The sequence below is a fragment of the Atractosteus spatula genome, chromosome 3, assembly GCF_055471065.1.
Source record: "Atractosteus spatula isolate fAtrSpa1 chromosome 3, fAtrSpa1.hap1, whole genome shotgun sequence".
In the NCBI taxonomy this organism is placed as follows: Eukaryota; Metazoa; Chordata; class Actinopteri; order Semionotiformes; family Lepisosteidae; genus Atractosteus; species Atractosteus spatula.
This window is the reverse complement of record NC_142708.1, coordinates 68,359,153-68,373,678: the sequence shown is the minus strand read 5'-3', so window position 1 is coordinate 68,373,678 and position 14,526 is coordinate 68,359,153. Positions and strand designations below refer to the sequence as shown.

General features: G+C 54.6%; 1 protein-coding gene across 1 annotated transcript in view; it reads left to right on the top strand.

Moving 5' to 3' along the window:
* per1b (period circadian clock 1b) overlaps positions 1-14,526 on the top strand; it is a 28,155-nt gene that overhangs the window by 6,464 nt on the left and 7,165 nt on the right. The window contains exons 2-18 of the mRNA XM_088911767.1: positions 3,743-4,670; positions 4,832-4,930; positions 5,603-5,757; positions 6,110-6,231; positions 6,368-6,569; positions 6,952-7,003; positions 7,905-8,047; positions 8,235-8,313; positions 8,428-8,534; positions 8,939-9,092; positions 9,414-9,522; positions 9,886-10,017; positions 10,251-10,359; positions 10,599-10,764; positions 11,903-12,030; positions 13,033-13,209; positions 13,561-13,815. Of these exons, the coding sequence (XP_088767893.1) occupies positions 4,246-4,670; positions 4,832-4,930; positions 5,603-5,757; positions 6,110-6,231; positions 6,368-6,569; positions 6,952-7,003; positions 7,905-8,047; positions 8,235-8,313; positions 8,428-8,534; positions 8,939-9,092; positions 9,414-9,522; positions 9,886-10,017; positions 10,251-10,359; positions 10,599-10,764; positions 11,903-12,030; positions 13,033-13,209; positions 13,561-13,815 (2,614 nt within the window). The 5' untranslated portion in view covers positions 3,743-4,245. The remainder of the gene's footprint in view (positions 1-3,742; positions 4,671-4,831; positions 4,931-5,602; positions 5,758-6,109; positions 6,232-6,367; positions 6,570-6,951; positions 7,004-7,904; positions 8,048-8,234; positions 8,314-8,427; positions 8,535-8,938; positions 9,093-9,413; positions 9,523-9,885; positions 10,018-10,250; positions 10,360-10,598; positions 10,765-11,902; positions 12,031-13,032; positions 13,210-13,560; positions 13,816-14,526) is intronic.

Below are 14,526 nucleotides of genomic sequence, written 5' to 3'. Positions count from 1 at the left end.
ACTAATAACGTCCACCCGTGTCTGCGACCCACGCACCGCGTCTGTATCCGTGCATCTCGGCTTGCTCCTGGTACGGAAATGCCTTCTTTTTTTTTGCGTTACGTTAGCATCGTCATTTGCGTGTGATCTAAACCCCGCAATACGTTCTCTTTGGAATACATCGCACTTCAGAAGTGCCGGGGGCGATCTACTCTTGCTGCGACGGTTTCGTAGCATCGTCTGTGCTTTTCCGCTGCCCCTTGACCCTGTTGTGCGTCTCCCTGGCTGTCCGTCTGTCCCGCCTTCCCTCTGCGAAGTGCTGGACGTGTTCAGTGGTGTCGCACGGTTAAAAACGCGGAGGTAGAGCCCATCGGAAAATGTAGTTCTGTGTTTTGCGTTTTTGTGCGGCTCTGCGCATAGACTTGTCGCTGGGACTCGTATTGTCCTCGGTAGCAGTTTCAACAGGCTGCCTTGAGACACATGTGGCAGTGAGACCTAAGCCCGTTGCTCGGGCGCAGTGGGCGTGTTTGCAACTGACTTGGTTGTGTGTGGTGGTTGCACTTTTTCTGTGTAGCGGCCATAGTGTTTTATGAAGACCTCTAGATTCTGTTAGTACATTGTTGCGAATCTTGATTATACTGCCACAGAAAGGCAAAATCTGAAAGACGTTCGGGTGGGGCGCTGTGTCGCGACGGCGGTGAAGGAACAGATACAGGTGTATTCCGCGCTGAAAGGATAAGACGAGAGACGCAACGTTTCAGCCGTGCTGTCTTCACACCTGTGGAGCTGCGACACACGAAGGAAAACGTTGTGTCTCTTTTCTTTTCCCTTCACCATGGAATGAACCTTTCCCCGTCCCGTTGCAAAATGTAAAATCGCTTCATGACATGACGGTCTGATCCACTCCAGGTTTTACTGTACGCCCTGTCAGACTCCCACTGCATCGCAGGTTAATCCACTACAGATTTCACGAGCTGCAGAGCTCTTGTGAAAATGATACTAATGCAGCAGAAAACGACTCCAGATCCATACCAGCACCTTTTAATAGTATGTTCAGGCTACACAGATGTGTTGCCACAAACATTAAAACCTGGAGTGCATCAGACGGCTGTGGAGTGGGAGTCAGACTGACAGCACTGCAAATCCCGAAGTGGATCAGGCTGCAGTGGAGTGGAGTGGAGTTTTTCAGCTTTGATTGGATGCATAAGGTACCTTGAGGTGGCAGGGATGTGTGTAGTATTCTTCCACCACAAGTGAGTCGAAGTGTGTGGATGAAAAACATGACCCGCGTTTGCTCCCGAGAAAGACTCTTTGTCCCGTTTGTTAAACAGTCTGTTGCTCTGGAACTGCATGGCCGCGTGATCCCAGGCTCAACCGGGGAATCAGCTTAAAGGCGAAACAGCCTGGCGGTTCAGCTTGTTCCCTACTCCCACCACCCTTTGTGTAAAGGAGTGCCTCTCCCCTTCCCCAGTTCCCGGTCGTATATGTGCTTCCTCTTCCTCTGCAACCACTGGGATGACTGGTCTTGCAGGATTTTAATAGTCCTGCAGACCAGCCCCACCCACCCACCCACCTGAGTTTCCACCAGTCGAGACAAACTCAAAAGGTTCCTTCTAGATGTCTGCCGGAATTAGCTGATTGATCCTAACTATCGGGTGGTCCAAATGAACTCCTCTCCTTTTGTAACCGTTCTGTGTTTTTTTAATGTGTTTTCCTTTCCTCGGGCTCGCATGGAGACACTTGGGAATACTGTTTTTTTGGGTGGGTTTTGAAGGAATGCTCAAGACTGCCATCTTCTGGCTGACCTGAGCACACGCCGCGCAGTGGACGGTTTTAACTGGTCTGGTCTGTGACTACCGCAGAAGGAAGGCACCTCCAAACAGACTTCAGGGAATGTCTCGTTTCCAAAAGGAAAATAAAGAAAGAAGCTCTCTCGTTTTCGTTATATCTGGCACTCGTCAACTAACCGGATTAGTGGAGACGAGCAGGATAAATGGAACAGTGGGTTATAAATACCCATACTTGCAACGTAATGGTCAGATCCTGATTATCTCGGTACAAATTAGTCTGTTCAAAAATAGAGTGATGGTGATGGCCACACCCCAGGGGGTACAGGACAGCGTTAGGCACAGCCCCCTTTGTGAGCGGACCAGATCTCACTGCTCCATCCTGCAGCTTTTCTTGAACGGGGGTGTCAGTGGAGAACAAGCTCTCATTTGTGGCGACGACCAAGGGAGCCCCCATTTCTCTCATGGGCCAGGCACTGGACGCCTTGGAAGGGGGTGCCTTGCTCAAGGGGAATGATCCCCACACAGGATGAATCCCAGCCCCCCATGCTGGAATCCAGCGCCCTGGCAGCCAATCCCGAACTTTGCCGTGTGCGGATTTTCCCCAGAGGGAGCCAGCTTAGGAAGCGTGCGGCGGAATGGCCAGCCAGTGTCCGGTCCGGTCCAGTCCGGTCCGTGTGTCTCGCGGCTCTGTCACAAGGTCCATTCAGCGTCTGGACCTTGACTCTGGAATATATGGAGAATGGAGGTGTGGGGTCGTCCCAGGACAGTTACGAATTATGTGGGACATGTTCTGCCCAGAGGGTGGCAGAGATGTGCAGTGGTGTGCCCCCCAAACTCCCCCCGCCCCAGATAACAGGCAGGTTGCAGTTGGGTGGAAGGGGGGCGCACCACTGCACCCTGCTGCCCTCTGGGCATAACATGCCCCTCATAATTTGTAACTGTCCTGGGACGACCCCACACCTCCATTCTCCGTACATTTAGGGAGAAAGTGCCGACAGGTATGTCAAGGGAACAGAGCCTGTGAGATGAAGAGCGAGACATGGAGACTCTGCCACCCGGAGGGAGAGGGAGACAGCGAGACAGACGGGGAGAGGCGGACACGGAGACGGACAGGGATTTAGAGGGACACGCAGAGGGAGAGGGGAGAGTCAGTCTGGACACTGCTGTCTTCTGTCTCTCTCCCAGTCTCTGGCTTTGAAGTGAAAAGGTCGTGTGTATTTGAAGTTGTCTGTTTATGGGAGCTTGGTTTGTTGCCTTAGGGAGCTTGTGTGTGTGTGGGGGGGAGGGGGCAGTATTTTTAGGTACAGTTTTGTGTTGGGGGGGGGGGGGAGCAATAGAGGGATCCCCATCGTTAGACTCATGGCTGCAGTCAAACCACAATCTAATGTACACAGACCAACTGGCACGCATGCACGCACGCACGCATATAGAGCGAGTACCCGAGACACACACACACACACACACACACACACACACACACACAGAGGGAGAGCGGGCCGGAGCACAGGCTCACAGATTACAGAGCCAGAGTGCCGCACATGGCTGAGCGGGTGCTGAGAGCGTTTGTGGGGGTGTCAGGGCTGTGCAGAAAGCGCATTTCTTAAATGATGCGTTTCAGTTTGAAGCGGTTTCTGATTTTAAAACCTGTGCAGTGGATTTTGGACTGTCCTTCAGCTGGACAGGGTGCATCTCAGTCCTGCCTCGTGTCCAATCAGCTCTCATTATGCCTGGTGACATCCTTTTGAAACTGGACCAGGATGAGAGATGCTGGCCGTGTTATCGTGAGGCAGTATAAAATCGCAACCTGTTTTGGGCAGTGCCCACCAGCCGAAGTGACTTTCAGGAAACTCTTGAGGAATTTTGCTTCCTGCGGGGAGTGAGGTGGAGGTGTCACACAGACAGGCGATCTAAGTAAGAACCCCATGTGCTTAAACAGCCCTCTCACAGTTTTGTGTTTTTTTTGTCTTTTTCAGGAGGATTCCCTAAGTCTGGGAATCTTGTAGGCCCCCCCTCTGGAGAAAGATCGGATCTACGCGGAACAAATTCCAGAATTAGGGGAATAAAGACCTTGAAAAAGGAAGACAGAGGAGCCCCATCAGATGAATGAAAAGACTTAAAAAAGAGAGGATCCATATTTTGATCAATTCCTCTGCCCATTCTGCAAAGCTTCTCCTGAAGGAGTTCTGCACCCTCCGGCTCTCCATCTCTTTCTCACTCCATCTGGCATTGCGATCCGCTGCCAGATTGAAGATTTTCCGTTTCCCGGAGACGGCCGAGTTTTAAAAAAAATTTTCTGAGTTGCTCTGGTGTCAAGTTTCGCAAGTATTTTAAGTTTCTCCAGATCCGTTTTCATATTCATCAATTTAAAATTCAAACTCTGCAATGGTTCACTCCGGTGGACAAGACTGCCCCACCTAGTGTGGAAGCAGAGGTACTGCTACCCTTTGATTTATTCATCGTTATTCTTAGTATTATTATGAGTGATGACAATTCTGACTCCGCCCCCAGCCATGCTGACGATGTGCACGGGGTGGGTGTGGCCGGGGAGGGGGCGGGGCCCAGGGCGGGCTCTCCTGGCTTGAATGGCGGCTCGGAGACCAACAGCCGGAGCAACAGCAGCAGCCCACTTGGAGGTGGGGGAGGAGCCAACAGCCCCGGGGGCGGTCCCGGGGGGCGGGGCTCAAGAGCCCCCAGGAGCCAGGGAAAGGGGCCCCCGCAGGGCCCCCAGGGCTCCTCAGATGATATGGATGCCCACAGCAACGGGAACTCCAGTGGGAACGACTCTGCTGTGCTGGAGAATGAGTCGCAGGGGAGGCAATCCACCAGGAGCTCTCAGAGTAGCTCCAGCCACAACTGCAAGGACTCAGGCGTGTTGCTGGAGACCACAGAGAGCAATAAGAGGTGAGGGGGCATGAAGGAAGGGGGAACAGGGAAGGAGAAAAGGGAGGGGTGGTCGGATGGAGAGCTGAAGGAATTAGGAAAGAGAGGGGTGGGGTGGGGAGGGAGAGGAATCTGAGTCTTTCTGTCTCCAAATCTTAATTTTCCATCCCGTCTGTCTACAGCTCCAACTCCCAGAGCCCCTCGCCTCCCAGCAGCTCCATCGCGTACAGCCTGCTGAGCGCCAGCTCCGAGCAGGACCACCCCTCCACCAGTGGCTGCAGGTAACACGGCGCCCCCTGCTGAGTCCTGCTGGCACTGCAACACAGACATACACATGACCAGTATCCCGCAGCAGTCTGGTGATTTGCAGGAGCTGGTGCAGGCTCTTTGCATTTTCAGTGAATGGATCTTACTGGCATAAGTGAAAAAATCATATTTTTTGCATTTATTTAGCCTGTTTGCATCCCAAAGATCTCGGAGTTCTTTACATATAGCAGGGGGCCCATTTCACCCCCCACTGCAGTGCTGCCCCCACCTGGCTAAGACACAGCAGCCCCACTGCACAGCGGATCAGGGAGAGGAGAGAGAAACCGCTGCGCCAGCTGAAAGAGCCCAGACTGTGCAGCCCAGAGTGAAACTTAACCAGATCAGCAGGGTTAATACTCTCTTAGGAACAGTCCCCTGGGATCATTAATGAGCAGGACCTTTAATGTCTCATCTGAAGGGTAACAGCTCCTACAGTGTAGTGTCTCTGGTCACTATCCAAGTGCACTAGTATTGAATTGCGCTCTGGAATGAAGAGCGCCGCCTATGGTCCACCAGCTGCACATACAGCGCCCCTCGCTTTTGTTCTTGCTGTATTAATGAGTGAGGAATGCATCGGCGCCCTCTCCTGCTTGGCGCATGCTGGGGCTTGCAGGCCCCGACCTCCCTGACCTCTTCTGTCCCCGCAGCTCGGACCAGTCCGCGCGGGTGAAGACCCAGAAGGAGCTGATGACGGCCCTGAAGGAGCTGAAGATCCGCGTGCCGGCGGAGCGGCGGGGGAAGGGGCGCTCCAGCACGCTGGCCGCGCTGCAGTACGCCCTCACCTGCGTCAAGCAAGTCCGAGGTCAGTGCCCACGGGGCAGGGGAGCGGGCGCGGGCGGGCGTCCGGACTCGCGGGCTGGGCTGGGTGGCGCCTGCAACTGCACGGAACGAGCGAGTGCAAACTAAACGCACGTGCACGCACGCATCACTCGTCGCCACAGGCGTGCGGATCCGTGTGTTGGTTTTTAATTATCTCATGAGGCGCAAGGAAAACTGCGTGCATTTGCATATACCGCGCACCTTAGCGCTGTGCTGGCATGCACACGTGGAGCGAATGGCTATATTAGTGCGTCAGTGCAAGCAGTGGAATGCGTGTAAACGGGTGCGTGCTCGCGAGAGGTTTCTGTCAGGCTCAGGCTTGTGTCTCCCTCCAGCCAACCAGGAGTACTACCACCAGTGGACAGTGGACGAGGGTCAGAACTGCAGCCTGGACCTGTCAACCTACACCATCGAGGAGCTGGAGAACATCACCTCCGAGTACACCCTCAAGAACACTGTTAGTACTCCCTCGGCTTCCTCCCTGCCACCCCGCCATTCCGGCTCTCCCTCCATCCTGTCTGTCCTTCCCAACAGTGTCCCTCTTGCGTCTGGATTAACCTCTGTCTCCCTGTCTCCCTCTCTCCGCCCCTCAGGACACATTCTCGGTGGCTGTGTCCTTCATCACGGGGAAGGTGGTGTACGTCTCCCCCCAGGCGGCCTGCATCCTGCGCTGCAAACCTGAGCGCCTGCAGGGGGCGCTTTTCTCCAAGCTGCTGGCCCCCCAGGATGTCAGCGTGTTCTACAGCAACACCGTGCCCTGCCGCCTGCCCGCCTGGTCTGCCTGTAATGGCACAGGTGAGCTCTGCATACCTGACTATTGTAGACACTGCTGTCCCTCTCCTCTCACACTCACCCTGAATTCACCAGCACACACACACTGTCACACCTGACTGTACTGTAGACACTGCTAGAGCCACTGCTGTCCCTCTCCTCTCACACTCACCCTGAATTCACCAGCACACACACACTGTCACACCTGACTGTAGTGTAGACACTGCTAGAGCCACTGCTGTCCCTCTCCTCTCACGCTCACCCTGAATTTACCAGCACACACACACACTGTCACACCTGACTGTACTGTAGACACTGCTAGAGGCACTGGTGTCCCTCTCCTCTCACACTCCCCCTGAATTCACACACACACTGTTCCTGACCTCCGTGTACCGTGTCTTTTTAGCTACCTCACCCCTGGATTGCACCCAGGAGAAATCCATGTTCTGTCGTCTCAGGTAAGAAACCACAACTGGTTGATCTGTGTGCCGGAACGCAGGAAAATGGCGTCAAAAGTGACCAAAGGCTGCAAGAACAGCTGAGGTTTGAGCAGCACAGCCAGCGGCAGAGGGAAAGGAAGAAAGTGAGGGCAGAGAGGGGGGTGGAGGGCGAGAGAGTTGAAGTGATTTACTGGAGGCCTCTCCGCAGGATTCTGGGAATTTCCCAGCAGTCCGTACACGCGGCGCCCACCAGCCCTAATGAGCTCAATTACAGGGTAGTGAACGCCGTGCGCTGGTAGCGCTGCCAGGTTCCTGTTTTCTCCTTCCCCGCCTCTTTTTCTTTAAGCCTCAACACTCCATGCTCTCCTTTTCAGCTTTTTCACAAGTTTTTTTTTCCTCACTCTCTTCCATCTGGCTGTTCCACACTTCCCCCTCCCCCTCCTTCTGTGCCACGTCTCTCTCCTTCACAAAAATCTGGCCCTGCGTCACGGTGTCTCGATCCTGAATTGTAGCGCCGGGCTTCTCCCTTCTGCTCTGTCTGCTGTCCGTTTTCCTCCTGGCGCCTCAGCCACCTAATCGGCCCTTGAGATGATCCGTTGGGATTTTATTTTGTTAAATGGTCATGGCATTGTAGTATTCTCTCAGTTGTTTTGAAATTGTGTTTTGCTAGATCTCTAAAGGACTCAATTCATCATTTAGTTCATTTTTTTTTAAATGAAGTACCAGCAGATGCAGGCTTTCCCCAGTCACAGAATGTGTTGATCAGTCCTCTAGTCTTTACTGCGACGTGTTGGCCCGTGGGTCTGCAGTCCCCTGTGCTGGTGTAGTGTAAGGGTCTGCTCTTCAGACAGTATTGTGTGCCGTTGGGAACGCTGCATGTGTCGGTGGTTAACGATGTGCTTTGCTGTCTCCCGTGGAGCGGGGGCCGGGAGAGGGAGGGAGAGCTGCGGTACTACCCCTTCCGACTGACGCCCTACCAGCTGACCCTGCGCGACAGCGACCAAGCCGAGCCCCAGCCCTGCTGCCTGCTCATCGCAGAGCGGGTCCATTCTGGATATGAGGGTATGAGTCCCTGTCTGCCTGCCTGTCTGCGCTGCGCCCACATACATTTTCACACACACACTCTCTCTCTCAGTGCAGTGTTAATGGACTGTAGTGTCCAGTGTGTCTGTATTAACCCCTCTCTCTCTCAGTGCAGTGTTAATGGACTGTAGTGTCCAGTGTGTATTAACCCCTCTCTCTCCCTCAGCTCCCCGCATTCCCCCAGACAAGCGGATCTTCACCACGAGCCACAGCCCCAGCTGTCTCTTTCAGGAGGTGGATGAGCGGTATGTTTGTTCTGCCATGTGACTGTAGTAACTGTGTGCGACTGTGGTTGTGTATCATTGCATGATCGCGTGCTGTGTAAGTTTGTGTAATGGTGGTTGCCTATTATTTTTCAGTGCGGTGCCATTGTTGGGGTACCTCCCTCAGGACCTAGTGGGGACCCCAGTTCTGCTGTACCTGCACCCCGAGGATCGGCCAGCCATGGTGGCTGTTCATAAGAAGAGTGAGTTTCCTCCTGTGCCCACCCCCTCTTCCCCTCCCTGCCTTTGTCAGGTCAGCGCTGACCATCCGTCTGGTCAGACTCTCCCTCTGTCCACCACACAGGTCAGTGCTGACCATCCGTCTGGTCAGACTCTCCCACTGTCCACCACAAAGGTCAGCGCTGACCATCCGTCTGGTCAGACTCTCCCACTGTCCACCACACAGGTCAGCGCTGACCATCAGCCTGCTCAGACTCTCCCACTGTCCACCACACAGGTCAGCACTGACCATCTGTCTGGTCAGATTCTCCCACTGTCCACCACACATGTCAGCGCTGACCCCTCAGTCCAGTTAGACTCTTCCTCCATCCACCACACCACCACAGGTCAGCTCTGGCCCCTCAGTCAGACCCTCTCCCTCTTGCAGTCCTGCAGTTGGCCGGCCAGCCCCTGGACCACTCCGCCATGCGGGTGTGCGCGCGCAACGGGGAGTACCTGACCATCGACACCAGCTGGTCTAGCTTCATCAACCCCTGGAGCCGCAAGGTGGCCTTCATCATCGGCCGGCACAAAGTCCGCACGTGAGTGTCAGTGAGAGACACCCCAATCCTGCAGTAGGAACCCCTCTGCTTTCAGATGGTGGGGGGCTCACAGTCTGTCAGTGAGAGAGACCCCACTCTTCCAGGCAGCACCTCCTTTCCTGTCAGGCACTGGGGGGCTCACAGTCTGTCAGTGAGAGGCATCCCACTCCTCCAGTAGGGACCCCTCTCCTGTCAGGTGCTGGGGAGGCTCACAGTGTGTCAGTGAGAGGCACCCCACTCTGAGAAGAAGTGAGGGAAGAAGACCAGGGCAAGAAGGGAGGGAGAGTCTTGACCTCTGTGCCTGTTCCCCCTGTACCCCAGGAGCCCCCTGAACGAGGACGTGTTCACACCGCCCCGCAACGGGGAGGTGCGGTCGCTGGTCCCCGAGATCCACGAGCTGAGCAGCCGCATCCACCGGCTCCTCCTGCAGGTGAGTCTGGGGCCTCGGTGTGGGGCGGGGGGTCAGCGGGGTGTCCCACAGGCCTGAGCGAGTCTGGGGCCTCGGTGTGGGGCGGGGGGTCAGCGGGGTGTCCCACAGGCCTGAGCGAGTCTGGGGCCTTGGTGTGGGGCGGGGGGTCAGCGGGGTGTCCCACAGGCTAGGGAACACCCCTTTCTTGAAACCTTATCCTGGTCAATTCATGTAGTCATCCTAGTTTTCCACTGCTGTCCACTCGGATTCAGCCCTTCTCGGGTTTTTTTCCCAGGATTTTGTCCTGTTTTGGTGTAGTCGCCCTGTGGACGTCTTGATGAATTGATTACCGATGGGTTGAATTTGCCCCCTCTCCCTCCCCAGCCTGTGCACGCCAGCGGCTCTCTGGGCTACTGCAGTGTGGGCAGTAACGGCTCCCATGAGCACTACCTCAGCATCGCCTCGTCCAGCGACAGCAATGGGGCGCCCGCCGACGAGACACTGCTGCACAAGCCGGTAAGCCAGCGTGGGCTGACAGCGGCCCAGAAATTGCCCAGCGAGTGCGGCGCCATCTGGCTCAGTCTGCCCTGTGTTACAGTGGGCTGTTCCCATGCAGCACCTGTGCCAGTGAGTTTGTTGTGCATTATTCCAGCCTGTCGCAGGGCAGGTTGCTGAGAAAGCCTGGACTGAAGCGCTCGGCTCCGTATTGCCAATCTGGGACTCACCTCCTTTTCTCTGCCCGTCCCCAGATGACGTTCCAGCAGATCTGTAAGGACGTGCACATGGTGAAGAACCACGGCCAGCAGGTCTTCATCCAGTCGCGCAGTAAACCGCTGCCCCAGAAACACGCCAGCGCAGGTAAATCCCACGCTGCCTTGCTACTATGTTCACTACTATGTTCGATGCACATAGTCGGGCACATGCTTGGCATGTTCTGTTGTAACAAAGAGAACTCGGACAGAAACAACTAGGGTTAAAGGGTTATAATTAATCCTAATCAACTTTAGGATGGGAAGACCAGTAGGTGGCGGTCTTCCCCACCCGGCACGTTCCTGTGTTTCCGTCTCTCAGTCTCTCCTCCCCTTGGCCCCGCCCAGGTCCGGTGCTGCCGACGGCAAGCAGCGCGGCAGTGAGGCCAGCTGGGGAGGTGGCCAAGGAGGCAGCCTCTGCCCAGCGTTCCTCGGCTCCAGAGGAGGCAGTGAAGAAGGATTCGCCGTCCCCGTACTCCTACCAGCAGATCAACTGTCTGGACAGTATTATCCGGTGAGCACCAGGGGGGTGAGGGCTGCACGAGTGCTACGCTCCCAGTGGGACTCTTGCTTTCCTGTCCTTCAGGCAGGTGAGCACAGTGATAGTTTAAAAGTAGTTTAAAAATCAGGATTGGAGCAGGTGTGCCCAGTGAGTGTTAGTTGAAAGCTAGCAGGGTCTGCAGGCGGGTGTGCACAGTGAGTGTTTAAAGCTAGCAGTGTCTCCGGCCAGGTGTGCACAGTGAGTGTTTAAAGCTAGCAGTGTCTCTGGCCAGGTGTGCACAGTGAGTGTTTAAAGCTAGCAGTATCTGCAGGCGGGTGTGCACAGTGAGTGTTTAAAGCTAGCAGGGTCTGCAGGCGGGTGTGCACAGTGAGTGTTTAAAGCTAGCAGGGTCTGCAGGCGGGTGTGCCCAGTGAGTGTTAGTTGAAGGCTAGCGGTGTCTCCGGCCAGGTGTGCACAGTGAGTGTTTAAAGCTAGCAGTGTCTCCGGCCAGGTGTGCACAGTGAGTGTTTAAAGCTAGCAGTGTCTCCGGCCAGGTGTGCACAGTGAGTGTTTAAAGCTAGCAGTGTCTCCGGCCAGGTGTGCACAGTGAGTGTTTAAAGCTAGCAGTATCTGCAGGCGGGTGTGCCCAGTGAGTGTTTAAAGCTAGCAGGGTCTGCAGGCGGGTGTGCACAGTGAGTGTTTAAAGCTAGCAGTATCTGCAGGCGGGTGTGCCCAGTGAGTGTTAGTTGAAGGCTAGCGGTGTCTCCGGCCAGGTGTGCACAGTGAGTGTTTAAAGCTAGCAGTGTCTCCGGCCAGGTGTGCACAGTGAGTGTTTAAAGCTAGCAGTGTCTCCGGCCAGGTGTGCACAGTGAGTGTTTAAAGCTAGCAGTATCTGCAGGCGGGTGTGCCCAGTGAGTGTTAGTTGAAGGCTAGCGGTGTCTCCGGCCAGGTGTGCACAGTGAGTGTTTAAAGCTAGCAGTGTCTGCAGGCGGGTGTGCACAGTGAGTGTTTAAAGCTAGCAGGGTCTGCAGGCGGGTGTGCCCAGTGAGTGTTAGTTGAAGGCTAGCGGTGTCTCCGGCCAGGTGTGCACAGTGAGTGTTTAAAGCTAGCAGGGTCTGCAGGCAGCTGTGCACATTGTTGACAGCTCCTCCCTGCATTGTTACTTCCTCAGCTACCTGGAGAGCTGCAACGTTCCCAACACAGTGAAGAGGAAGTGTGGCTCCTCCTCCTGCACCGCATCGTCCACCTCCGACGACGACAAGCAGAAGACTGGAGAGGAGGCCTCGGACATGAATAAAGGTACCTTTATCTGTTTAGGGAAGATTCTGGCTTAGAGGCATTCAGTCATAATCCCATTGAAGGTAGCTTCACACCATTGGCTCCTCAGCAAAGCACAGACACCAAATACCTGAACCCTGCGGTTCCGGAGCAGTGTCGTACTGGTGAGTGACGAGTCCTAGTTGTCTTCTCCTGGACACTGGGCATGCTTGACTACACCCCCCTGTCCAGTCTGACTCTCCCTTTGTCCACCACACGGGTCAGCTCCGACTCCTCTGTCCAGTTAGACTCTTCCTCCATCCACCACACAGCTCAGCGCTGGTCCCTCAGTCAGCCTGTCATCTTGTTCTCTGTATTATAAAGCTTATGATGAGCTTTATTGAAGAGTATAAAGGCCTTTAAAAGCACAGATTTCAAAACACTTCTGAAAGCAGGAGCTGGGTATAATATTTTATTTCAGATAGCTTACAGTACAGCCTCACACTGCCTCCACATTGAACACGTTTGTACTGCCCTCTGCACATCGGTAGACACACTGGGACACAGAGCTGAACACACCTGGTACTGCACCCAGCGCAAACGTACTGTGCCCACTGGGTTAGTGATGCATATTTATTTTTTAATCGGTACTCCTTATTTTTCACCTATAAGTCTTTTGAGTTTACTTGAAGGTACGTTCATCCCGTTCATAAAGGCTTATAGCATCCAAAAACGTGTCTGGGGCTAAGGTGTTAAGTGTGGGGAAACCACCCCAAATCCTTTTCCTCTGCGGTTTGAGCCACTTCGGGTTTTACAAGTGCTTGGGCTCCATAATGGTCAATAGCAGGTGATGGCAACTTCTAGCTTGGCACTGTGCTTCAAGGGAGTTTGCACAGACAAGCAGATGGAGCTGCAGTAGTGGGAAATCAGAGTTGCTGTTCTGCTCTGCCAGGATAAATGATTTATTTGCGGGCCACAAAACCGGAAATGGATCGCACTGCTGTTCAATGGAGGGGTCTGATCTTGCTGTGCGTCATGTTCTAGGGGCGACGGTGTCTCTGGGGCCTGTAGGGGGGCCGAAGGGGGGACCTCAGGGGCCCGCTCACCCCCTCACGCCCCTGGCGCTGCACAGCAAGGCAGAGAGCGTGGTCTCCATCACCAGCCAGTGCAGCTTCAGCAGCACCATTGTCCACGTGGGCGACAAGAAACCCCCCGAGTCAGGTACCTGCAGGCTGGCTGGCAGGCTAGCTGGCATTCTGTCCTTCTGTCAGTCTCTCGTTGCCAAGCCTGCCTGAGACTGTCAGTATGTGGCTGATTGCTGTGTTTCTCTGAACCTGTCTTTAATAATAATAATAATATTAATAATTTACAGCACTATTTTTAGTAATATCTCATATATATAATATGATATAATCTAATATAATATACTATATCTAATATAGTTTCTATCCACCATCCGTTCATCAGTTTATATTTCATTTGGTTTGTGGTAGTGGTCCAGTCTTTTTCTGGTGGATATCCGCCTTCCTCAGGCACTTTGAAGTAATGTTCTCTTCCCCTTTGTTCTCTAAGACATTGTGATGATGGAAGAGGCCCCTCCCACCCCAGCCCCGCCCCCTCCCTTGGCCGCACCCGTGGCCCCGCCCCCGGATAAGGACCCGAAGGACCCCTGGCGGCGGGTGGGGCTGACCAAGGAGGTCCTGTCTGTGCACACGCAGAAGGAGGAGCAGGCGTTCCTCAACCGGTTCCGGGACCTCAGCCAGCTGCGGGTCTTCGAGCCGCCGGCCCAAGCCGAGCGCCGGCACAGCGGGGTGCCCCACACGCGAGGTAGGGTACCAGGAGAGGAGGGGCGCTGTTCACGCTGAGGAATCGAGAAGGGTAGCTGGGAAGGAATCGAGTGAATTTGTTGGTGTACAGCAGTGTTGGACAGCAGACGTTAGTGGGATTTGGTAGTCAGAACTGAACATAGTGAAATTGTAGTCCACATCAGAACTGCTGTGTCGAGTGAGATAATATGTGATAATACTCTAACCTCAGGAGCAGGTGGCTCTAGGAGAGTGCGGAAGTGTGCGTTAGGGTTTTCTAATTGTTTGTGGATGTGGCCGTCTTGACAGTGTGTGCCGGTGAGCGAACGCATCTGATCGTCTCCTGCAGGGTCAGCATTCCCTCTCCCTCTGGAGAGGCCCCTCCACACTCTCTCTGTCTTTGCCTCACTCTCCCTCCCCAGCATGGTGCCTCACTCCTAATCGCCCTCTGCTGCACTGTGCTCACGCGCGGCCTGCCCCGTACACCTCTCCTGTGAGCACATCCCAATTAATCTCTGCATCTGGCCATCTGCACCCCTGACTCACGAGGCAAACCCTTAACCCTTTCTCAGTGCAAGGCCTGGAGGAGTCTGCCTAGTTACGAAGATGCGCTGACATGTCTTCCCACTTCCAGTCTCTGTCTCTCCCGCTGTCACTCTCTTTCTCTTCTGCCCTGTTTTCGCTCCACGTCTGCGCGGTGTGTATGTGCTGTGCACTGACCTACACCTCCCAT